Below are 25458 nucleotides of genomic sequence, written 5' to 3' on the forward strand. Positions count from 1 at the left end.
AAGGAAATGAATTATATAAAAAATAATTTGACTGGAAATTGTGATTCTTTAATTTAAAAGCTTTGAAGGATGACAGGTGAAGCCATTTAGCACAATTTTTTCTTTCTGTAGAGTAAATGTCCTGTTTTTTTTTTTAACTTATGAAGTCTTTTTCAGGGAGAAACAACACAAAATCTGATTCATAAATTATTATAGTTGGCATTTTATATGCTTTAGAACATTAATGTTTAATAGAAATTGAATGTTTACACATTGTAATTTTAAGCTACATGCATTAGTCAAAATGAATGTCAAAACTATGTAAAACTGCAATTTAAAAGTGTTCTCTCAACAACACAATTAGATATAAGAATGCCCTTTTATGGAATGCATCGAAGTTTAGTGACCAAAGCAACAAAAAAAAATCTTGATAATATGAGTTTCAACTTTGAAGTAATCTATAAAACCTGTTTTATGGTCAGCTCTCTTCTTTGTTCTAATTTTCAAAATTATACTGTCCTTTTACTAATTTCATTTTACAAAAACATATCCTGATTAAATATTTTTGCCTTTCTAGCCTAGTAATCTTACCATAATCCCTTGGTAAATTTTTGTTCCCATTTTCTTAGATGTCTAGGTCAATACTTTTATCCCCCTCTCATCCTTCTCAACCTCTGTCTCTCCTTCTCTTAACTGTCAGTAGGAGTCCTCATCTGTTATATGGTAAAGAAAATCTAAACACCATGGAAGATAATTTCACCTTTTCCACACCATATCTGTAAACTCAACTACATCCATTCCTGTTTTCTGTCTGCTCTGCCTTTCCACCTTGTTAGACTGGAAACAATGCCTCTGCTCCTTGCACAGTTTACATTCTCTACGTATGTGGTAGATTCATCATCACCTCTTGGCTTTTCAACAGTTTCCTCCTCTTTTCCATGTCACTTCCACCAGTATAAAAACATATGTAATATATAGCCCATTAAAAAAAAAGAACAAACTCTCACCTGCCCTCCCACAGCCCGTCATTTACTGCCTCATTTCTCTTTCAGCAAGCCCACCAAAACTATTAGAAGGCTTTGTGTACCACTTTCCTAACTCCTTCATGTTCTCTTTATTCAGTCTACTCTAGTCTGACCATCTGTCCTCCCTGCTTCACTGATGCTTCTCTTATAAAAGTTACCAGTGGCATCTGTATTGCCAAATCCTGTGGACAGGTCTTTGTTTTCTTACATCAGCTCTCAGAAGCATCCATCCCCATAAATTTCTCCTTTCTTTATGGAACATTTGCCTCTCTTGGCGTTTGTGACACCACATTTTAGTGTGACTCTAGGTCAATCTTCATTTCTTTCATTTTGTCTTGTTTTATTCTATTCTGTTTGGAAAGTCACTAAGCCAAGTGACTTTTAAACACCATTAATGTTGAAGTCTCTGAAATATTCACTTTCAACCCTAACTTCTTTCAGTTCAGTTCAGTTCAGTTCAGTCGCTCAGTCGTGTCCGATTCTTTCTGACCCCATGAACCACAGCACACCAGGTCTCCCTGTCCATCACTAACTCCCGGAGTCCACCCAAACCCATGTCCATTGAGTCGGTGATGCCATCCAACCATCTCATCCTCTGTCATCCCCTTCTCCTCCTGCCCTCAATCTTTCCCAGTATCAGGGTATTTTAAAATGAGTCAGCTCTTTGCATCAGGTGGCCAAAGTATTGGAGTTTCAGCTTCAAAATCAGTCCTACCAATGAACACCCAGGACTGATCTCCTTTAGGATGGACTGGTTGGATCTCCTTGCAGTCCAAGGGACTCTCAAGAGTCTTCTTCAACACCATAGTTCAAAAGCATCAATTCTTCGGTACTCATCTTTCTTTATAGTCCAACTCTCACATCCATACATGACCACTGGAAAAACCATAGCCTTAACTAACTTCTTTAGTGAATTCTATATGCGTGTATCCAGTGTCACAATTGATGTCATTGCTGATAGTTTTCTAAACACTTTATATGTAATGTATTAAGGTCGAACATCTTAACAGTTCCTGACTTATAATTGCACTAGGCTTTGTCCCATCTCAGTGACACATCTATGTTCCATTCAGTGGCTCAAGCCAATAATCTAGGGATCATCCTTAATTTCTTATTTTTTCTCACCTCCTGAGTATAACCATTGACGCATCTAGATCAGATTTCCATGTCTGGCCATTTCCAAGTCACCTTAAGTCACCTTATTTCAACTAAACTGGACTCTTTGCTTTTACCCTGCAGCCCCCTCATTCCATTCCCTATAAAGTAGCCAGCATCTTTTAAAAACGTAAATCAGATCATTTTATTACTGTCTCTTAAACTTTTCAGTGGGCTCCTGGAACCTCCCATATGTATGCATACATGTGTGCTCAATCATTTCAGTTGTGTCCTACTCTGCAACCTCATGGACTGTAGTCCGCCAGGCTACATGGGATCCTCTGGGCAAGAATACTGGAGTGGGTAGCCATGCCCTTCTCCAAGGGATCTTCCCCACCCAGGGATGGAACTGGGTCTCCTGCATGGCAGATGAATTCTTTACCACTGAGCTGCCAGGGAAGCCCCATTACCTCTATTAAAAAAAACCAAACTCCCACAGGTTTCAGCTCCCAGAGAAGTGACTGCTTCCTTCTCCTCTCATTTCCTTTTGCACTCTTCTTGCCCTGTCATGAAGCACCAATGACAAAGGCCTTCTATTTTTAAGTGTATCATGATCACTCCTCCTCCCGAGTTCCTGCTTACAGTTTCCTCTACCTGGAATGCCAACTTTTACCCAAATCATCTAATGTGGCTTTATGCATCCCTGTGATTCTCCATCTTGCTCGCCTGTATTGTTTTTAAATCTTGACCCGAAAATAGTCCAAATAGTGTATTCGTTAATGCCTTTTTTTCCCCCCTCTTAAAAATATAGGGACTTTCCCTGTTTCCTTCATTGCTTCAGAGTTACAGTTACTGGCACATAGGTCTCCAAGAAATACTGATTGTTGAATAATCAAAGACTCTGAATCAGTGTCTTCAGCTGCTCTATATGTCATTTAGTGCCTACGACAGTAGATACTCAGTTTCTATATTAAGTGATTAACTAATATTGTTTGAATCTCTCACTTGACTCTTAAAATGTTCATAAAGTGTAGGATTAGTTAAAACACTATATAGTATTTGGCTTTTATGTATAAACTTATCTAATAATGTTTTAAAATATGAGCCATAAAAATGGAGCATTAAAAATGGCATAAATTAAATGAAATATAGGGAAATGTTGTTCTTTTTTAAAAATGTTTCATTGGGTATTCATTTCTAGTAACTTTTCATGATGTTTCACAATATGAAATATACATTAACAGTTTTTTTCCATAGGAAAAAAGTAACCTGTCTTCCTTTGTTTGATTAAAAACCAAGCACTGCAAAACACGGAAGGCTTTCTAATCCTCACAGAAAGATTAAATTCTGTTCAGTGTTCTTTTACTCTTGATGTGTTTTAGCTTGGCTTTTTGAGAAATCCTTATATCTTTTAATCAAGAATAAAATGATTTGGGGTCATCTTTATTCCTCTGAAATAGAATGTCAACATATATTTTCATGAACCATCCCTTGATTTTAGATAAAGATATTTAGACTTCTTAGATAATTTAGCATTTAAAAATAAGATATAAAGTTATTTTTCCTTTAAATTTACTTGACAGAAAAAAATGCTTAGGAAGTTATTTTAAAAGTGACAATTTTGGTTTTGCATGTAGTAATTGTCAAGACTGTCAGTGATAGAAACCAGAATATAACTTGAGTTTTCTTAAGTCAAAAGTGATATTTATTGGTTCACTCGGACAGGCATGTTAGTGGTACACCAGACTTAAACGTGACAGAACCGTGTCTCCATCTTGCATCTCTGCTTTCCTCTGCCTCTGCTTTTCTTCATCCTAGTACAGCTAGCTTTGAGTGGGAGTGGGAGGATGGGCTGTGGTAAGTAAGGAATCAATCAGTGATTGCTAGCTGCTATGAACACACTTCATTCCAGTTTAGGGACCAAAGAGGAAAAAAGTCTTTATCTCCCCAGTTCAAGTGAAGGACTTTAATGAGAGGAGAGTAGGTGATTACTATGATTAACCCAGTTGGAGATATTTTCCCAGCTTTTTTGGATAAGAAGGTAGAGCCTGTTTTTTGAAGATGAGAAACGAAGAACAGGGTAGTGCTTAGCTGTTCAGAGCACACAAAACTTCTGTCTGCTCAGGATAATCTATCACTCCCACCTGTGGCCACCCCTCCCCAGTGACAGCGTGCCCCAAATCATACCCAGTCACTGTGTTCCTAGGCATTTGGTGGCACCAATGTTCTCAATCTTCAGGACAGTTCTCTGGGTGTTATTTACTTCTCTCCATCAAGCCCAAATGTGCTCCTCATAATCCTGAGCTCCTCATAATCCTGGGGACTTAAAAGGTAAATGATGATTCTAACCAATCCAGGCACAATCTATATATATTTGAAGAAAAAACAGCTTTGTCAAAATAAAAATCACCATTTAGTAAAGAGGAACTATGTTAGTCCCTACTTGAGAACATGTATCATACCCAGTTGTCAGGGCCAGTAAACCTTGCTTTCCTGGAAGTGGCTCCGTTGGTCAGCCCATCTGCCTACCTGGATCCTGCCCACTAGAAGGATCTTCCCCATTGCCCTCTGTGGCACCTGAAAGGGACACGGGAGGAGGATGCCATCCTGATTTAGCAGCCACTTCATATTTATATGGGAGTATAAACTTGAGGGTTACTTTATCATAACTGGAAGCAAGTTTTGATTTTGTTTTTTGCCTATCTTTTCTTGGTTTTGAATAATAGAACTCCCTAAAAACCTAGGTCTACTGTTTGTCTCTTTTACCACAGAATCAGTATCTAATGCAAAAGTCATTTTTTCAGTCTGAATCTTTGGATCTAACCTTGCTCTTGACATTTTACCAGCAAGCTTGGGAAGTCTGCTCCTTCCCTAAATCCTTAGATTAACCTTTCTTTATAGAACAGTCTTTTGGACTCTGTGGGAGAAGGTGAGGGTGGGATGATCTGAGAAAATAGCATTGAAACATGTATATTATCATATGTGAAACAGATCACCAGTCCAGGTTTGATGCATGAGACAGGGTGCTCAGGCTGATGCACTGGGATGATCCAGAGGGATGGGATGGGAGGGAGTGGGGAGAGGGGTTCAGGATGAGGAATACATGTACACCCATGGCTGATTCATGTCAATGTATGGCAAAAACCACTACAATATTGTAAAGTAATTAGCCTCCAATTAAAATAAATAAATTTTAAAAATTAAAAAAGGTGTATTTTTTGACTTGACCTCAAGGCCACTGAGGACAGTAGAATCTGTCCACCTGCCCCCAGCCTTCATCCCAATTGGTTTTCATTTCAAATGAAGTCCCCCATGCAAGGAATACTCAAGAGGAGGTGATAGTATAGTCCCTGAAGATCTGGTTACCTCTCTGGGGAATTCTTCCCTAGTCTGTTTTCTAACTGGAGGTGGGGCAGAATAACGTCAAGATTTTATAGCATGTGAAAATGGCAGAAAGAGTGTATTGAAGATACATAATTATGCTGGTGACCCTTTCTTGCTTGCAGATGGGCAAGTTTGGAAGTTGACTTTTCACTTTTGATCAGCCCCTATAGAAAAGGGCAAGGGTCATTCTTACATTTTTTTTTTCCTCCCCAGTTCTTAAAAGCTACACAAAAGTGGAATCCTAAACTCAATAAAAAACAATCATGCATTCTTAATTTTCCTCCTCTGTTCTTCATCTACTTTTACTTTTCTCTCTTTGTTCCTCTCTCTACACAGGAAACTGTTTGAATACACTGTTTCTCCTGGCTTCCTTTTTTCTCAGCATCATCTTACTTTTGTCTGACTAAAGTTGTAAGATTTTCTCAGTCACTCACAATCAGCCTCTCAGATCTCCTGATTCTTCTTTTTCAATCTTAATACACACAATTTCTGTGTATTTTGACATCTGACCCTTTCTCTGTCACCAAGACCAGCATTCACAACTGTTCTGCTCACTCTTCTCTCTGAAAAATACAGTAATCATTTGCCAAAACTTTTCACCAATTGTTTATTTTTTCCCTTCTCTAACTCATGGTGTTCATTTCTGCTTAATCTTAAAAGGATAAACTGAAAATGCAACTCTGTATTCCTAAACCTTTAGTGACCTCGTACATTTATTCAATCAATTCTGCTATGTGCCAAACATCATGCTGGTTATTGTAGATAAAATGATGAATTGTGCAGAGCAGTCCAGGCACCCATGGAGGATTATAGTCTATCAAGAAAAAATTGACCCAACGTTAAGGACAGGCTTATTCAGTATTTAGAGCTCTGGTATTCAGAACTCTCTCCTGTATGATTATAGCTTATTTTCTTTCTTTTATTGATAAAGCATTCATCTGACTTGTTCGTCACATCTTTGTTTTGTTTTTTTTAGACATATTAAAAAAAAAAAAAGCTGTATGTGGTGAGAGCCCAGTGGCTTTTAGTGGACTCTTCCACTAGACTCTGTGGCTTTAGATTTGGCACAGACTTTGTGTCATGATCTCATAGTCTTTAAATGGTAATAATAGAAAGTAATTACTGACATATACTGAATATTTACATTAGGCCAGCAAAAACTAATGGTTAAAAACACAGAATCTCAGTTAAATTTCTGGGTCTGATCCTGGCTCTGCTCTTTATTAGCTCTGTAATCTTATGTCTCAGTACTTCAGCATCTTCATCTGTAAAACGCGGAGAATAATTTGAGAATGATTAAGTGAGTTAATAGGAAAAAAATCTATTAAAACATTACCTAGTACATTATTAGAGTCATGAACTCTTAGCAATTTGATTATCACTCTTCTAACTAGATAGTGGGTTTCCCTGGTGGCTCAATGGTAATGGACCTGCCAGTGCAGGAGACATGGGTTCTATCCGTAAGTCAGGAAGATCCCCTGGTGAAAGAAATGGCAACCACTCGAGTATTCTTGCCCAAGAAATGCCACAAACAGAGGAGCCTGGTGGGCTATAGCTCATGGGGTTGCAAAAGAATCAGACACAACAGCAGCAAGTAGATAGTAGTGTTATCCACATTTAACCAATGAGAAATTGAATGTCTTTAAATTTACAATTTAAGTGTATTACTTAAACAACTCTTTTTGCATATGCAAATTCATGTAATTCTCACTATCACTTTTTGAGGTTGGCAAAGTCAGTCTTATTATCTCCATTTTAAAAATGAGAATGCTGAGGATTGGAAAATTAAGTAACTTGCTCAAGCATTCAAAGACAGTAAATGAGAAAGTCTGTAACCTAAGTCTGAAGCCCCAGGTCTTATCCTTTGCTTCACTATAATACCATGCTGTACTTTACTGATTTCTTTCAGCAGATGGAAAACTAATTTTTATGATATAATTTACCATTATAAGCATATATATGTAAATATCATAGACCCCTGTGTATAAAGACATAACTATTTGAACTAATTTTCTTTCCTTTCTCTTTCTAAAGATTGTGATTGCTAGCATCATGTGCAGTTACAACAGAAATGACTGGATGGAACTCTCCAGAAAGGCTGAGGTAATTATTTCTTTATATTTATTTTATTTCTTCTCTTCTATTTTTATTAGTTTTAAATAAAGAGCTGTCATGAAAACCCAGTAGAAGAAAAATTGAGTGAAAAATGGTAACTTAAAACATTTATATTACAATTTGTTTACCCTGTGTTTTCATTAAAATGATGGAAATGTAAATTTAAAAGGAATCTATTCTATAAAAGTAGTCCCTTGGATTTCACAGGCTGCCTAAAAATCCTTTATTCTTTGACTCCATATACTCTTTATTTGCATATTAAGCAAACTGTATATTATGATGGATGCCATGATAAAATTTAATTCTACCTTTGAGAGTCTAACTTGATCTTACCTTGCCTTTAGGCAAGCTAGTTTGACAGCAAGAAAAGAAATTTTGAATATAAAGCTCTTGAATATTTAAAATATAAAAGGTTCATTTAATACTATTCTAGTTTGAATACAGACATGCATAAAATGGTAGGACAGAATGCTCCTGAATGGAACACTAGTCAGTGAGCTTTCTATAATATAAATTGAATCTTGCACAAATGCAAACAACTAACCATGTGCCTCAAATTTCTATTTCAAATAGAAAAATACATACTTAAAATTGTGTACTTATGTCCATCGTCCTATCGCAAAAAACACTGTAGCTGGGGTTTCTTGAAAACCTCTAAGAAGTGAAGACTAAACCTAGCACTAATTGTGAACTAACAGGTCTGCCTTATAAAATGTTATAAAGCTTTCTATAGCATTGAAAAATTGTGATTTTACAGTTTATTTGGATATCTTAGATCTGTGAGCGCAAAAATTTTTTCTGGGACTTAGAGAGATGAAATTAAATATGATCAGTAATTGGCTTTGTGATCTTTGTTGCTGGGTCCATTTTACACATGTATTGACCTAATTGACCGTGAAATTTTCCACTGAGTCCAGGTTTGGCATGAGTTTTGCCAATTTAAAGCTGACTATGATGAATGGCTTTATCACACTACTTGCTCCTCTGCCTTCTGTAGAATAAAATACTGAAAGTATTTTGGTCAATAATAAGTGTTAATTTTTAGATAAGCCAATTTTACTTCTAAAAAGTCAAAAGCTTTTATATATGTATAAAGATACAGCTTAAAGATACATTCCATATCTAATTCTTTAACTGTAGTTGTATTCAATATTATTTTCTAGCTTCTCATTACCAATCAATCAAAGTAAAAGGGGAAGGAAGAAAAAAAGGAAAATATGTTTGAAAGAAAGAAAAGGAAAAAAATATGCCTTCCACTCAGTCAAAATAGCCTGTTAGGTCTCTCAAGAGAAGAGCAATTTGCATATCAAGGAGTTCGATCTATAGTGTTGATTAAAAAAAGTTCCCTCTAATCTTTGAAATATGGGCCAGCTCAGGGCATAACACATGAAGGAACTATCCCCAGGTCTTCATATTTCCCTGGAGGGAAGCAATAGGCAGCATGATTCCATGATAGCTCATATGGTAGACACCCAATAAAGCTTTGTAGAGTGAGTATTTGGTTTTGTTTCTGTGAACACATGCTTCACAACAGATTAAAACAGATTTTCTTACAATGGAAGAGCCCACACTAAAACAAATCAACAAAAACAAAAGTGTTCAAGCCAAAGTTACTGTACTACTTACAATGTACATTTGTTTGGGGGTGGTGATAATGAAGGGTAGGAATCTGAGAGAACATACCAGCTGTTCTACAAGCCATTGCTTTTAAGTTCAGCAAATCACTTAATATGATGATGGATATACTTTAAATTCATGAAGTTCCTCTCCATAGAGTAGATTAATTCTTGAATCGCACAACAGGGAATTCAGAAAATCTTGCTATCAGCTCTTTACTGTTATATCTGAAAACAGAAATGCATGTGTATAATAGCAGAGCAGATCCAGTTGTACAAGAACATGAAAGAACAGAGATTGAGAGAGAAACTCTATATCAGAATGAAAATTTGGACAAGAAGGGATCATTATTATTTATTTCATTGGAAACTAACATTTTATTGTATTATTTTGAATAAACATTTAAGGCCATGTTGGGGGGGGGGTTAAAAAAAAACCAGAAACCTAGTACATTCTTAAAATATGGTAAAATCTACCAGATGCTGTTTTTAAAAGTCAGTGTGCATTCAGTATACCATTTTTTTCACATGCATATTCTTGGAAATAGAACCATGTCGAACCAAACTTTCCTTTTCACTCTCTCTAGAATACACATACTTTTAATGTCTTATTCCTCAACCTGGTTTTAATTTGTCTTGTTTTTTGAGCATCATAAAACAGAAGCAGCCTCCAGAAAAGTTTTTACAGCTTGGTGTCAAATCGGTAGCATTGTTAGGCTCTGCTCAATTTCTTTGGTTCAGGTATCTAATCACATGCTATCCTAATTTTCTGGGACATTGATAAATTATTCCAGTTCCATGGAGGCAAGATCTCTGAAGCACTTACTATTTGCAGAGTACCTGGCCATCCAAAACAAAGGTGAATAAGGTATAGCCTCAGCTAGGTAGAACAGTTTAAATGTGTATACCAAGTTGAACCATACCCCATAGTAGATCTTAAATAGATCTTGAACTCATTTGAATAGATTTGGAATCCATTTCTTAATGTGTGTTAGCTTAGAAAACAGAGCCTGAGTCAAAATTAATGTGAAGATTCTTCACTGAAGGATTCAATTCCAAAGCAATAAGATTAAAGGGGGTGTGAGGGGAGTGAAGGCAATGGGAAGAAGGGAAAGCAGATGGAGCGTGGTGCGTTCCAGAGCTGGCTGCCGCGTCACAAGGAGATGGAGCCAATTGCTCAGCCGTGTGGGATGGGAGGGCTGTGTGGGATCATCCTGCCTCACAGCAGTTTAGAGAAGAAGACGAGTGGAGGACATATGTACTGGTTCCTTCTCTCTCACTCCTCACACTTCACACCCCAAAGGTTTGCTTTCTTCTGCACCTTTGGGCTGTGTGTCCTTCCCTCCTTACGCAACTGCTTCAGAAGCCAAATCCCACAGCATGTTGAGAGCACTGGCCCTCCTGGAGCTCCCACTCTGACACATTCAGTGGAGAGTCCTGCTCTCATCCTGAGGAGCTATGAGAGCTGGCAATGACAGGAAAGCTGAGGACAGCAACAGGGACCAAGGTTCTTTATTAAGCTAGTGGCAAAAGCTTGGGTGGCAAGTAAGGCCATTAGATTTGAAGAGACATATAAATTAGGTGTGGCTCAATATGCATTGCGTTTGTGTATGCTGAGTCATTTCAGTCATGTCTGACTCTGTGCGACCCTATGAACTGCAGCCTGCCAGGCTCCTCTGTCCATGGGATTCTCCAGACAAGAATACTGGAGTGGGGGGCCTTGTCCTCCTCCAGGGGATCTTCCCAACCCAAGGATCAAACCTGCTCTTCTATCTAACCTGCATGGGCGGGCAGGTTCTTTACCACTAGTGCCATGTGGGAAGCCCTCAATATGAGTTTCTACCATCCTAATCTGAAAGCCCCATTAATCTCTTTGCTTTCAATCAACCCATAGTCTTCCCACTAGCTTTCTTACCATGTAAAACTCTTCACTTGACCTGTATGGTCTGGTACCTGGCCATTCCCCTGGTGTCCCCTTGGGTTTGTTCTTCACATTCCAGACCCCAATGGCCTTCTTTTACTCCTCCAACACACTTGTACCTCAGAGCCTTTGCTATTACCCTGGGCTGAAATGTTCTCCCTTCCTCCGCTCGGAGGTCCCTGACTAGTAGGCTAACCCGCTGTCCTACTCCTTCTGAAATCTTATCCTCAGAAGCTAGTTTATCATAAAGTTAATGAAGCTTAAGCTTCAGAGCCCTTACTTGTACAAGCTACTTCCAAGGCCTGTACCTGATTTTCTCTTTTTAATTTTTAAATCATTTTTATTTTTAAAGAAGTATCTGCAAACTATATGAACTTCAGGCTCCTCCCCCAAATCTGGGTCTACCTCTGCTTGTGCCTTTTCTCCCCAGAATTTAATAAAACTGGTGATTAACAGTGACGTCATCAGCTCTTTCACCTGTCTTCCTTATGACAAAGCAAACTGTCTGGGTGGAGACCTCACCCGGTTCACTGTTTAACCCCCAGTTCCAAACACAAGGCTTTGCTGGTCAGTGGATAGTCCTCAGATATTTGTTGAATGAAGCAAAATAAAGGCACAGAGCTGATATACAGGCATATGACAAACAAAAGCAAGCAATTACAGAGTAAACGGGAAGAATGAATTTGATTTGGCACAATGAACTTGAGGTGATTAAAATCCAAAGCTGAAGGTTTTAGGTCAGGGATTTGATGGGCGATTGCCAAGGGTCTGACTATAACTGGTAGGCTGAGACAAGGAAGGTCCAGCTGAGAGGCATAGGTGTCAGAACCAGGTGACCATACTATTCCTAGCAGAGTGTCCAAATAAACCACTTTGAAGCCAGGTTCTTTTCATGTTTGTTGTTGTTTTTTTTTTTCACTAGGATCTGGACTATTTATAAAATTAAAGAGATGTTGAAGTTAGGAAATCTCAAATAGGCTGAGATACAAAGCAGACAGAGGTACATGATAGGATACATAAGACCAATTGGATATAAATTCCTGGACACTAACAGTCAGCAGGAAAGAATAGAATCAGGAAAGATAGATGTCTAGTTGGAGATAAGAGATAGTCACAGACTTAGTGCCCAGTGGGGCCCAAGCCAATCCAGTGTTTACCTGTCCCACGTCCAATTCAAAGTGGTCTAAGATCCCAGAGAACTTGGGTCCCCAGTTTAGGATGCTGCTGCTGCTAAGTCACTTCAGTCGTGTCCAACTTTGTGTGACCCCATAGATGGCAGCCCACCAGGCTCCCCTGTCCCTGGGATTCTCCAGGCAAGAATACTGGAGTGGGTTGCCATTTCCTTCTCCAATACATGAAAGTGAAAAGTGAAAATGAAGTCGCTCAGTCGTGTCCAACTCCTAGTGACCCCATGGACTGGAGCCTACCAGGCTCCTCCTCCATGGGATTTTCCAGGCAAGAGTACTGGAGTGGGGTGCCATTGCCTTCTCCAATAGTTGAGACTAACTGACAGTGTTGCTATGTAGAAAGTTGGCAGTGGGCCTCATGTATGCTTTTAACAGAAGAAAATTAGGGAGAATCCAAGAAGTGTCCCTGGAGTAGGCAATGGCAACCCACTCCAGTATCCTTGCCTGAAAAATTCCATGGACAGAGGAGCCTGGCAGGCTATGGCCCATGGGGTCACAAAGAGTTGAACATGATTGAGTGACTGACTGAGCAGGCACCAAAAAAGGTAGCTTCATGTCTTGCTACCCTGCTTGGTCTCCTATGTCCTTACTTGTTCCCCTTGACCCATGGGAGACTCTCTTCCCACTGGGGCTCTGATGTGCTGCCCCAAGCCACCTCCACATGCCTGTCGTTCTCAGTGTGCTCAGGCTCTGCCACCCCCTCTGTGCCCTCATGGCTCTTCCTCAGAACTTCCTAGTCACCTACCTTGCTCATCCCCCAGCCAGTGACTTTAGAACTGCGTAGATCGATAAGGAAGAGAGAGATAAGGAAAGGAGAAGGAAGAGAACCGTGTTCCCCCTTTTGTTGGATAGATTGTACAAGGGTTTGTGGTTTTGCTTCCCTGATTTCTCTGAGAGGTTTTACAAAATGATTCAGAGAATTTTAGAAATCACGTTTCTACCACTACGCTGAGAATTTCTTAGAATAGTTTTCTGCCACCCCTTCCCCCAACCTCAAATGTGGATTTTTGTTGTTCAGTCACTCAGTCATGGAATTCTCCATGGACAGGGAATACTAGCAAGAATACCAGAGTGGTTTGTCATTTTCTACTCAAGGGGATCTTCCCAACCTAGTGATTGAACCCTCGTCTCCTGCAGCTCCTGCATTGGCAGACAGATTCTTTACCACTGAGCCACCTGTAAAGCCCCCAAAGTGTGTATAGCTACTTTATATTCTTTTTCAGATCAAAGCTGAGGAAAGGCAAGTTGGAGATTGTAACTGAATGGATAGATGGATGGATGGATAGATAGATGTATAGACAGTGAAACAGGTAGTTAGACTAGATTAACTGCTTATATTTACATAATATTTACTGCAGTCCAGGCACTGTTCTAAGTCATTCACTTTTATTAAATTTATTTGTAACTTAGAAAAGCAACCTTGTGAGGTACTTTTCTGTATTCCATGTTTTGGAAATGAGGAGACTGAGGCCAAAAGTTGTTAAATAATATGCCCAAGTTCACACAGCTAGTATGTGGTAAAGTGGGATTCAAACCCGTGAAATCTGGCTCTATAGTCCACACTATTAACATATCATTCTACTTCATGCCGATAAACAGATGATAAATAGATAATGTATGAAATTAGAAGCATCAAATTTTCTATGTCACTGCCTTCACCAGATTATTTTATTGTATAATCATTTAGGTGAGGCAGAATAAACTCTGGGCTAAATGACTAAACTAAAAAGCTTGTGACTAACAGGAGTCAGAATTCATGCCCAGTTTCAGTTAATTTAACATTTCATGGTAATTCAGCAATTAAGGCTTTTTGAATGCATGTGGTTGCTTGGAAATAGAATTAACTGCCTTTTAAGGTGGTGTACATCATATGACAAGAATATTGAAGCAGAGGCCAAATGAATATTCCCCAGCTCTTGGTGTTATTTTGAGCAGGATTATCTGTTTTTGAGGCCTAGATCCTATTTCAAAGATCTTTATGGGTATGTTTAGTGGGTTAGCATTTGTATATGTGTATAGTGCTGAGAAAATTTTTAACAGTCACTGAAAAGACTAAATTTAATAAGGGGTCTTACAAGATTTTAATATCTATTTAATATTTAGAAACTTGAAAGATGTCAAGTTGTAACATTTTGTTATCACGTTAAAACAATCCTAGCCATGGATTACCTGATTTCTAATAAGTTATGATAGTGACCAAGAATACGGGTTCTGTACTTAAAATGCCTGATTTAAAGATCCTATTCTCATTTGCAAGCTTTAGACTAATAAATTAGTTACTTGAACTCTTTGGACCTTGATTTTATCAGTTACAAAATGGGAATAATGATATATCTATTATAAACAGCCTAGTAAAGTGTCTGACATATTGTAAGTGTTCGATAAATGTTAGTTATTATTGTCTACTATGAATCTAATTGTAAGCTTGCACTTACATTTTAGAAAATATGTATAATGTAAATATCAATACAAATGACACCTAAAGCTTATTCCAAAATGTTGTTGAATTGATTTGCTGTTAATTGCTGCATTTCAACTAGCAGTCTAAAGCAAAGTCTAAAAGAAATATTTGAAATAACTAAGACATAATAAGAAAAAATATATACTTGCAGTGTACAATCTTTTAATTAAGCTGCAAATTCTCACATGACACAGTTTTGGGATAGGTCCTATTGTTTCCAGTTTACACTTGAGTGTGTGTGTGCTTAGTTGCTTGTGTCCAACTCTTTGAGGCCCCATGGACTGTAACCCACCAGGCTCCTCTGTCCATGGGATTTTCCAGGCAAGAATACTGAAGTGGGTTGCTGTTTCCTCCTCCAGAGGCTTTTCCTGATCCAGGGATGGAACCCATGTCTCCTGAGTCTCCTGCATTTCAGGCAGATGGATTCATTACCTCTGAGCCATCTGGGAAGCCCTCACACTTGAATTTACAAAGACCATAATAAAACCATGTTAGAAAATAGGCTGAATGATTCAATGAACTTTCACAAATGTGCAGAAGGAAAAGCAGACTCACTAATGAGTAAAAGTGAGTAAGAAAGTCAACCAAGAAAGATATAACTCGATAGAATACTTGTTTGTTGAGGTCTTATTTAAAATTAATAAAATAGGAAAAAATATTGAATGATTAGGAAGAAAAGAGAGATTTGAAGAAAAGCTGTTGGACTAAAGAAAGGTCTGATATGCTTAGAAAATAATGAACTTTTAAAAAAGTCTTTCCATGATGTGATAGACATGTTATAATATTATGGAAATTGAGCCACACTTACCTTACTCAAAAAGAAATGGTGGCATTGAAGGAATTCTACAAGTTAGGTTAAAGAATCATTAATTTATCTTCCATTTCTCAAATTTTAAAAAAAGTGTTTTAATTGTTCTTAGAGTTTTTGCAGAAGACTTCTAAAGAATTCTATGGTTCTCCAGTTATTTTAAGAATGCTTAGTGTGAAATATTTTGTTCATTTCTATAGGACCCATTTATATAAATTAATAAGTTAAATAAGAAAGATTCCTACTTAATTATTAAATTAAAACAAAATTATCTGTACTTCATGTTTCTTAGGATGGATTTTTTAAAAATACAATAAAATTGATTCAGTTTAAAAAGATGAGAGAAATAGGTGAAGAAAATTAAGAGGTACAAACTTTCAATTACAAAAAAAATGAGTCATAGGTATGAAATGGATGATATAGTCAATAGTAATGTAATATCTTTGTATGATGACAGATGGTGACTAGGCTTATCATGATGATTATTTGTAATGTATAGAAATGTATAAAAATATTGAATCACTGTGTTGTGCACTAGGAATTAACATAGTATATTGGTTAATTATACTTCAAAAATAAACAAACTTACAGAAAAATAGATCAGATTTGTGGTTACCAGAGTTATTGGGTAAAGGCAGTCAAAAGGCTTAAACTTCTGGTTATAAAAAAAGATGTATTAGGGATGTAATGTACAACTTGATTACTATAATTAATACTGCAGTATGTAACAGAAAATCCTGAGAGTTCTCATCACAAGGACTTTTTTCTTTTATCTTGTGTCTATATATGATGATGGATGTGCTCTAAACTTACTGTGGTAATCATTCCATGGTGCATTAAAGTTAAATCATTATGCTATACACCAAAAACTTATATAGTGTTGTATGTCAGTTGTACCTCAATAAAACTGGAAGAAAAAATGAAAATATAAAGAGCAAAACCAAGAAGAAAAAATAAGCCTGATACATGTGTTATATGTGTGCTTTGCTTCTTTTTTTAATATATAGAAAAAAGTAGAAAATTACACATTAAATTATTAACATAGATTGCTTTAGAGGTATGAAATTGAAAGAGGAGGAGAAAAACTATTTATATTTTTATATATTTTGGTTTAATTTGAACTATTACCACAATCTTATTTTCCACCTGAGTTTTTTTAAAGCAACATAGAATACAATGAATGGTGTTCCCAGTTTGGGTAATTAAGATGCTTGAATGCTCTGAAGCATTTGAAAGCAGTATTAATAAATAATAAAAGTTAATTAATAAAAGAACATTTAAAATCTTATTCATATTTATTCCATCTAGCCTGATACATTTTTCTTTGCCCTGCTACCTTCAGTACCAATTATCCAGAATTAGTAAGATTTGTTTCTATAAAAATAGAAGCTGTATAGGGCAGAATCAACATGATATCAAACAGACCTGAGTTAAAAATCTCTGTTGTGTTACTTGATAACCAGACTGGTCATTTAATTCCCTTGTGCATCAGTCTCCTCATCTGTAAAATTGGTACCTGATTATTCCAAGAAGGATGAGAGTTAGAGATAAGAAATACAACTCACAGAGAGTAGTGAGTGTCATAAACTCAATGCGTATTTGCTTTTGTTATTAGAACTGTGTCTGAATGTCTCCTGTAGAGGTACAGGTCATCAATGGCCTGCTCCAGGGGCTCTGGGGGCAGCAGACCTGGGTATGACATAAGCCCTCTTGGAGGGCACAAACGAAATCTTGTGTGCACAAGGACCCAGGAGAAAGGAGCAGTGACCCCACAAGAAACTGACCCAGACATGCCCGTGAGTGTCCAGGAGTCTCCGGTGGAGACATGGGTTGGTGGTAGCCTGCTTCAGGGTTGGAGGCACTGAGTGCAGCAGTGCTTGCATGGGACCTTTTGAAGGAGGTTGCCATTATCTTCATCAGCTCCACCATAGTTTGCCCTCAGGTCAAGCAACAGGGAGGGAACATAGCCCTGCCCATTAATGGAAAATTGGATTAAAGATTTACTGAACATGGCCCAGTGCATCAAAATGGGACCCAGTCTTGCCCTCAGTCTCTTCCATCAGTAAACTTCCATAAGGATCTTTTCCCTATCCATCAGAAGGCAGAGAGAATGAAAACCACAATCAGAAAACTAATCAAACTGATCACATGGAGCACAGCCTTGTCTAGCTCAATGAAAATATGAGCCATGCCATGTAGGGCCTCCCAATATGGACGGGTAATTGTGGAGAGTTCAGACAAAACGTGGCCCACTGGAGAATGGCATGGCAAACTGCTTCAGGATTCTTGCCTTGAGAACCCTGTGAACACTGTGAAAAGGCAAAAAGGTATAACAATGAGAGATGAATTCCCCAGGTCTGTAGGTGCCCAATAGGCTACTGGAGAAGAATGGTGAAACAACTCCAGAAAGAATGAAGAGATGAAGCCAAAGCAAAAACAACACCCAGTTGTGGATATGCCAGATGATGATAGTAAAGTCTGATACTGTAAAAAGCAATATGTATAGGAACCTGGAATGTTAGGTCCGTGAAACAAGGCAAATCAGAAGTGGTCAAACAGGAGATGGCAAGAGTCAACATCGACGTTTCAGGAGTCAGTGAACTAAAATGGACTGGAATGGGTGAATTTAACTCAGATGACTATTATATCTACTGCTGTGGGCAAGAATCTCTTAGAAGAAATGGAATAGCCATCATAGTCAACAAAAGAGTCTGAAATGCAGCACCTGGATGCAATCTCAAAATGACAGAATGATCTCTGTTTGTTAAGGCAAACCATTCAATATCACAGTAATCCAGTTCTGTGCCCCGACCAGTAACGCTGAAGAAGCTGAAGTTGAATGGTTCTATGAAGATCTACAAGACCTTCTAGAACTAACACCCAAAAAAGATGTCCTCTTCATTATAGGGGACTGGAATGCAAAAGTAGGAAGTCAAGAGCTACCTGGAGTAACAGGCAAATTTGGCCTTGGAGTACAGAATGAAGCAGGACAAAGGCTAACAGAGTTTTGCTTTAGAGAACGCACTGGTCATAGCAAACACCCTCTTCCAACAACACAAGAGAAGATTCTACATGTGGACATCACTAGATGGTCAATACTGAAATCAGATTGATTATATTCTTTGCAGTCAAAGGTGGAGAAGCTCTATACTGTCAGGAAAAACAAGGCTAGGAGCTGACTGTGGCTCAGATCATGAACTCCTTATTGCCAAATTCAGGCTTAAATTGAAGAAAGTTGGGAAAAGCACTAGACCATTCAGGTATGACCTAAATCAAACCCCTTATGATTATACAGTGGAAGTGACAGATAGATTCAAGGGATTATATTTGATAGAGTGCATGAAGATCTATGGACGGTTTGTGACATTGTACAGGAGGTGGTGCTCAAGACCATCCCCCAAAAAAAGAAATGCAAAAAAGCAAAATGGCTGTCTGAGGAGGCCTTACAAATAGCTGAGAAAAGCAGAGAAGCTAAAGGCAAAGGAGAAAAAAGACATATCCATTTGAATGCAGAGTTCCAAAGAATAGCAAGGAGAGATAAGAAAGCCTTCCTCAGTGATCAGTGCAAAGAAATAGAGGAAAACAATAGAATGGGAAAGACTAATGATCTCTTCAAAAATTAGAGATGCCAAAGGAACATTTCATTCAAAGACAGGCTCAATAAAGGACAGAAATGATATGGACCTAACAGAAGCAGAAGATATTAAGAAGAGGTGGCAGGAATACACAGAAGAACTAGACAAAAAAGATCTTTATGACCCAGATAATCATTATGGTCTGGTCACTAACCTAGAGCCAGATATCCTGGGTTGCGAAGTCAAATGGGCTTTAGGAAACATCACTATGAACAAAGCTAGTGGAGGTGGTGGAATTCCAGTTGAGCTAAAAGATGATGCTGTGAAAGTGCTGCACTCAATATGTCAGCAAATTTGGAAAACTCAGCTGTGGCTACAGGACTAGAAAAGGTCAGTTTTCCTTCCAGTTCCAAAGAAAGGCAATGCGAAAGAATGCTCAAAGTGAAAGTGAAAGTGAAAGTGAAGTCGTGTCTGACTCTTTGCGACCCCGTGGACTGTAGCCTACCAGGCTCCTCTGTCCATGAGATTCTCCAGGCAAGAATACTGGAGTGGGTTGCCATTTCCTTCTCCAGGGGATCTTCCCGACCCAGGGATCGAACCCAGGTCTCCTGCATTGGAGTCAGATGCTTTAACCTCTGAGCCACCAGGGAAGCCCGTATTGCACTCATCTCACACACTAGTAAAGTAATGCTCAAAATTCTCCAAGCCAGGCTTCAACAGTATGTGAACCGTGAACTTTCAGATGTTCAAGCTGGTTTTAGAAAAGGCAGAGGAACCAGAGATCAAATTGCCAGCATCCACTGGATCATGGAAAAAGCAAGGGAGTTCCAGAAAAACATCTGCTTTTGCTTTATTGGCTATGCCAAAGCCTTTGACTGTGTGGATCACAATAAAACTGTGGAAAATTCTGAAGGAGATGGGAATACCAGACCACCTGACCTGCCTCTTGAGAAACCTGTATGCAGGTCAAGAAGCAACAGTTAGAACTGAACATGGAACTACAGACTGGTTCCAAATCGGGAAAGGAGTACATCAAGGCTGTATATTATCACCTTGCTTATTTAACTTATATGCAGAGTATATCATGAGAAATGCTGGGCTGGATGAAGCACAAAGCTGGAATCAACATTGCCAGGAGAAATGTCACTAACCTCAGATACGCAGATGACACCACTGTTATGGCAGAAAGTGAAGAACTAAAGAGCCTCTTGATGAAAGTGAAAGAGGAGAGTGAAAAAGTTGTCTTAAAGCTCAACAATCAGAAAATGAAGATCGTGGCATCCGGTCCCATCAGTTCATGGCAAAGAGATGGGGAAATAATGGAAACAGTGTCAGACTTCATTTTGGGGGTCTCCAAAATCACTGCAGATGGTGATTGCAGCCATGAAATTAAAAGATGCTGTTCCTTGGAAGAAAAGCTACGACCAACCTAGACAGCATATTAAAAAGCAGAGACATTACTTTGCCAACAAAGGTCTGTCTAGTCAAAGCTATGGTTTTTCCAGTAATCATGTATGAATGTGAGTGTTGGACTATAAAGAAAGCTGAGTTCCAAAAATCGATGCTGTTGAACTGTGGCGTTGGAGAAGACTGCAGGGAGATCCAACCTGTGAATCCTAAAGAAAATCAGTCCTGAATATTCATTGGAAGGACTGATGCTAAAGCTGAAGCTCCAATACTTTGGCCACCTGATGCAAAGAACCAACTCACTGGAAAAAAACCCTGATGCTGGGAAGGATTGAAGGCGAGAGGAGAAGGGGGCGACAGAGGGTGAGATGGTTGGATGGCATCCCCGAGGCGATGGACATGAGTTTGAGTAGGCTCTGGGAGTTGGTGATGGACAGGGAAGCCTGGCGAGCTTCAGTCTATGGGATCACAAAGCGTTGGACACAACTGAGTGACTGAACTGAATTATCCTTGTATAGATACCCTCATTTGGAAGAGTCAGAATATACCTCATAAAATAGCCGTGGTGCAGAAAACAGTAGTTAAAATTTGTCAAATGTGACCTATATTGTATTATCAGTGGTGAAAGCCTGTTAGTACACAATTAAAGCTTTGTGTTTTCTTTCATTTTCCTTCCTCATCTTAAAGGCTTCTGGAGCAGATGCCCTGGAGTTAAATTTATCGTGTCCGCATGGCATGGGAGAAAGAGGAATGGGCCTGGCTTGTGGGCAGGTAAGGACCTCAACAGCTGCCGTTATGTATGTCTGTGACAGAGCAGGCCCCTGTATGGATACTCTACTTTAGGCAAGAAGATGGGAAGATCAGATGACTGGCTTGAGACTTCCAGGTCTGTATTGTTTAAATATTTAGTGCTTAAAAAGTAGAAAATTAGAGAAGCTGAAATTACAGCAACTGTTTAGTTTTTATTGAGGAAAATATCACATTATGTGCTTGACAGGAGGTAATATCATAACAAATAGTTTTTAAAAGCGCTGAGGCAGAATTAGCTGATTTCAAATGCAATGTTCTTTATTCATTCCTGATGCTGATCCACTTTCCCTGGAGCAATATACTGTACAAAATGCATTGTTCGTAGTGATTTTGTAGTAAATGGGGCACAGCACAAATTGCATTTTACATTTTTTAGCATATGATCATTATTCTCTAACTGTGTTTTGGGAGTTGCAAAAAGACTTTGATGATATTTTTATTTTTTGATACAATAAATGGAAACTTCATGCTAAAACTCTTTCAGAAACTTAATGAATAAAATGTGGAAATCTGTATTAATATGTAGAAAACACTGCATCTTTATGTAACTAGATACAGTGTTATATGTTAAGGAACAATGTAAAAGTTTAATGCTAAAAAGGTGAGGATTTTGCATCTAATTTAGCTTTTAAGCCCAGAGGGAAATGTTGTGAATTAAATAATACAAATTGTTGTAATTTATGACAAATTTCCTAGTCCTAGAAAGTTTAGTTTTATTTCCACATCTGACATGGAGCTTTATATATAGTAGGTAGTCAGTTCTTTTTTTTTTTTCCCCCCAAGTCATAGAATTATCTGAATTAAACTCAGAGGCCAGAGATGTTTAATTTGGACAGGCAGAAATTTCTGCTTATTCAAATGAACGTAGGTTGCTATTTTCAGATTAGCATTCAGGGAGGATTTTAAAGTACCTTGTAAATATTTAATTAACATTCAGGATAGGTTTGTGACTGGGAAGAAACCATTCTTTTGTAGCAGCAGGAGAAGTCAAACGTTGTTCAAGTATACTCTCTACTCCGCTCGCAGCAGATTATCCAGAAGATCATTCAGTGTGGTAACAGAACAAGCCTCAGAATTACCTGTAGAGGGAAAACACCACTATGTTACATCATAATTTTTATAAGTCATGTGATTAGGCAGCAGTCAGTGTGTCATGACAGATAACTCGGTTAAAACAAGGAACATTCTTAAAAGGACACCTGGAGCAAAGCCTGAGGGAGTCGAGTTTCTCTCTTTACACCTTTCCCAAATATCTTTTAGTTACATGGATTAAAACAACTATGGAAAATTTAAATCTATTGACTAAGTTTTAAAAGAAAGATGTATTTTCATATGTATTTCTTGCCACAAATATGACGATTATTTTGAAAATGTTACCCAGCTTTAAGTTTATTTTTTAGAGCGGACTTCTACTCTGTGAACACCTCAAAACTTACCCAGCTGTTAAATGTCTTAGGTGAATCCTCCCCAGAGTTATTTAGCTGCATAAAACAGCCTTTGGCTGAATGAGGATGCAAGTGCTAAAATTTTTCAGTCAGTTATCATTAAGATTTCTAAAACTCATGGAAAACATATGTTCCAAAAACTATTATGTATTAGACTGAAGGAAACTTAGAAGCATTTCCATTTCTCTTATTAGTTATAATCTCTAAAACTATAACCAATTCTACTAGCCAACTTTGGAATTTTTCTTTTGAATTATATTCTCTTGTACGTTGTATAATTGAAAAATAAAGCTAATTTAATTAGTTTGCTCCAACATAATTTAAATGATTACTGAGCCTCGGGACACATGCATGTTCAATATTTTAGATATCGGGAAGGAAGAATATTAGCACACTGGAAAAAAACAACTATACCTCTGAATTTTTAGAGTGGGCACGAAGACATCTGGGGCTTATTCATTTTCTCCTTTACTTCCTATTTCCTTTTCTCTGCCTCCTGTTCCCATTGCTTCTTCCTCCCTCCCTAAGGTTTATAGTCTTAAACACTCGCAAGTTGGTGGGATAGGGAATTTGTACCCAGTGTTGGGAGACCGAGGAGCCATTCCAATTTGTCTTCCTCCTGCATCCCGTTTGCTAAAAGCTCCCTTTGTCCTAAGTAAAGAGCTATGTGTATCACCAGAGCCTGAGAAACGTTTGCTTCATCAGTGAATCAAACTGACATTAGTCCCATGGCTAGAATATTTTTCCATTAGAAACACTCTCTTGTATTGTGACCATTTCTGGTATTTCTAGAAATCATAATGATTTTAGCTCCCTAAGATGAGTATAAGCAGAGTATAGTAATACAGTACATTTTCCTCTCTAAACATTTTTTTTCTTCTTTATCTCAAATATTTTCTTGCAAATATCAACTAAGTGAAATACACTGCTTTTATACCGAGTTTAATTAGCTGCATATATTTAAACATATACATGTAAATTTAAACTCTATATATGTTCCCATAGTGACTAAAAGTTGTGAAGTATAGGAATAGAAAAGGCTATAACCTTTATGACATAGAGACATCATATATATTTATGGAATTTATAGAAATAAATAAAATCTCAAGCTGACCTGGGAATTTGAATTGTGTATTCCCTGCATGGTGAAACTTCATATAAAATCTTAAACACTTAGCAGGACACTTGCTAAGTGTTTAAAGGCAATCTCATTCTTTATTCTTTCCATCAACCATCTTTGTCACCTTGATCAAGCCACTTACTCTCCTGAAGCATCTCTCTAATATGGAATTTGAATTAGATGGTCTCTAAATCCCCATCCAGCTGTAATATTCTTTAAATGCTAACATTATAGGCAGCAAACTAATATGTCATTTTTAAACTATTCATAAAGACCATTGGTAAAATAAGAACAACTAAAGAAATAAAAATTGCATATTATGTTATTCTTTTTAAAAGCATTAACATTTTCTTGGCTTGCATGAAAGTCAATGTTGTATTTATTTAATTTCTTTTTTTTTTTACACAAATCAATTCTGCTCACTTTTTGGTATTTTACTTATTTGATGAATATCTAACTATCAGTTGTTTAAAAACACCTTGGTTTAATAGACACTTTGTACTTTACATAGTTAAAATAGAACCCTTGTACTTTTAGTATGTCAGCCTGCTCTTCTATCACATCTTTTCCATTTTAGTTAGTGGTTTCACCCAATAAACTTGATGCTCGAGCAAAGGTAAAAAGACGTTCTAGTTTGGGTGGCATATAGTTCAAAGAGTCAGAGTTATATTACAACATGAATTTTTTTTCCGTCTTTTCTTCAGTTCATAACAATCCTCTGAAGTAGGATGAGTTTCCATTCCGTTTAACAAATTAAAAAAGAAGAAACAAAAAACCTGACCTTCCATGTTTCCCAGGTCACGAATCTGTCAGTGGCTACGAGGCCTGAGCTTTAGTTAGCATGCAAGCCTGAATATAGGGAAGGTGCAGAGAGCAGTTCCCAAGAAATCAGTATTCGAATGTTAGTATAAATACTATCACTATTAAATTAAAATTAAGAGCAGGATTAAGCTCTAAACTCCCAAACAAACCTGAACATTCTATGTAAGTGTTCTGTCTCTCGGGAATGAGGGAGCTCTGATGTCTTGACAATCAAATTTAAAGTTGTCTACCTGCAATCTATGTAAACTAATTTCTGTGACAGCGTATTACTTTATAAAGGTACTTGAACTATAATAAATTCTATAAAGTGCAGATGAAATGGCACCTCTCTGAAGTCTTCTTTTCTAAAATGCTAAGTGTCCATAGGGCATTAAGTAAATAGTCTTCTTCTGTCCTTTCAGAATTATGCTGAATATTTTTACTTCCACTTCAGAGAACCTCCTAACCTAGATTCACACAGGAGCTGAAAAGGCCTTGAATAGCTTTCTATTGTTATTGTGTTTGTTTTTTAAATTATTGCCAACATTTTAAAAACAGGTGGCTGGACAAAAAAAAAAAAAATCTACTTCTTTCATCTCTTGAAATGAAGAAGGTATGGCCACACTTGACGTATACTGACATGTGGCAGCAAGGAACTAGAGCTTCATTAGGCTCCTTTAACCCTCTATGTGGTACATGTAAATAGCTG

At 37.8% G+C, this 25458-nt stretch overlaps 1 protein-coding gene across 1 annotated transcript in view; it reads left to right on the plus strand.

The window, feature by feature from the left end:
* The window catches only part of DPYD (dihydropyrimidine dehydrogenase), a 934615-nt gene that overhangs the window by 591400 nt on the left and 317757 nt on the right, over positions 1-25458 (plus strand). The window contains exons 15-16 of the mRNA XM_052637354.1: positions 7518-7586; positions 21261-21344. Coding sequence (XP_052493314.1) covers positions 7518-7586; positions 21261-21344 — 153 coding nt within the window. The remainder of the gene's footprint in view (positions 1-7517; positions 7587-21260; positions 21345-25458) is intronic.

Source organism: Budorcas taxicolor, chromosome 3 (assembly GCF_023091745.1).
Source record: "Budorcas taxicolor isolate Tak-1 chromosome 3, Takin1.1, whole genome shotgun sequence".
NCBI lineage: Eukaryota > Metazoa > Chordata > Mammalia > Artiodactyla > Bovidae > Budorcas > Budorcas taxicolor.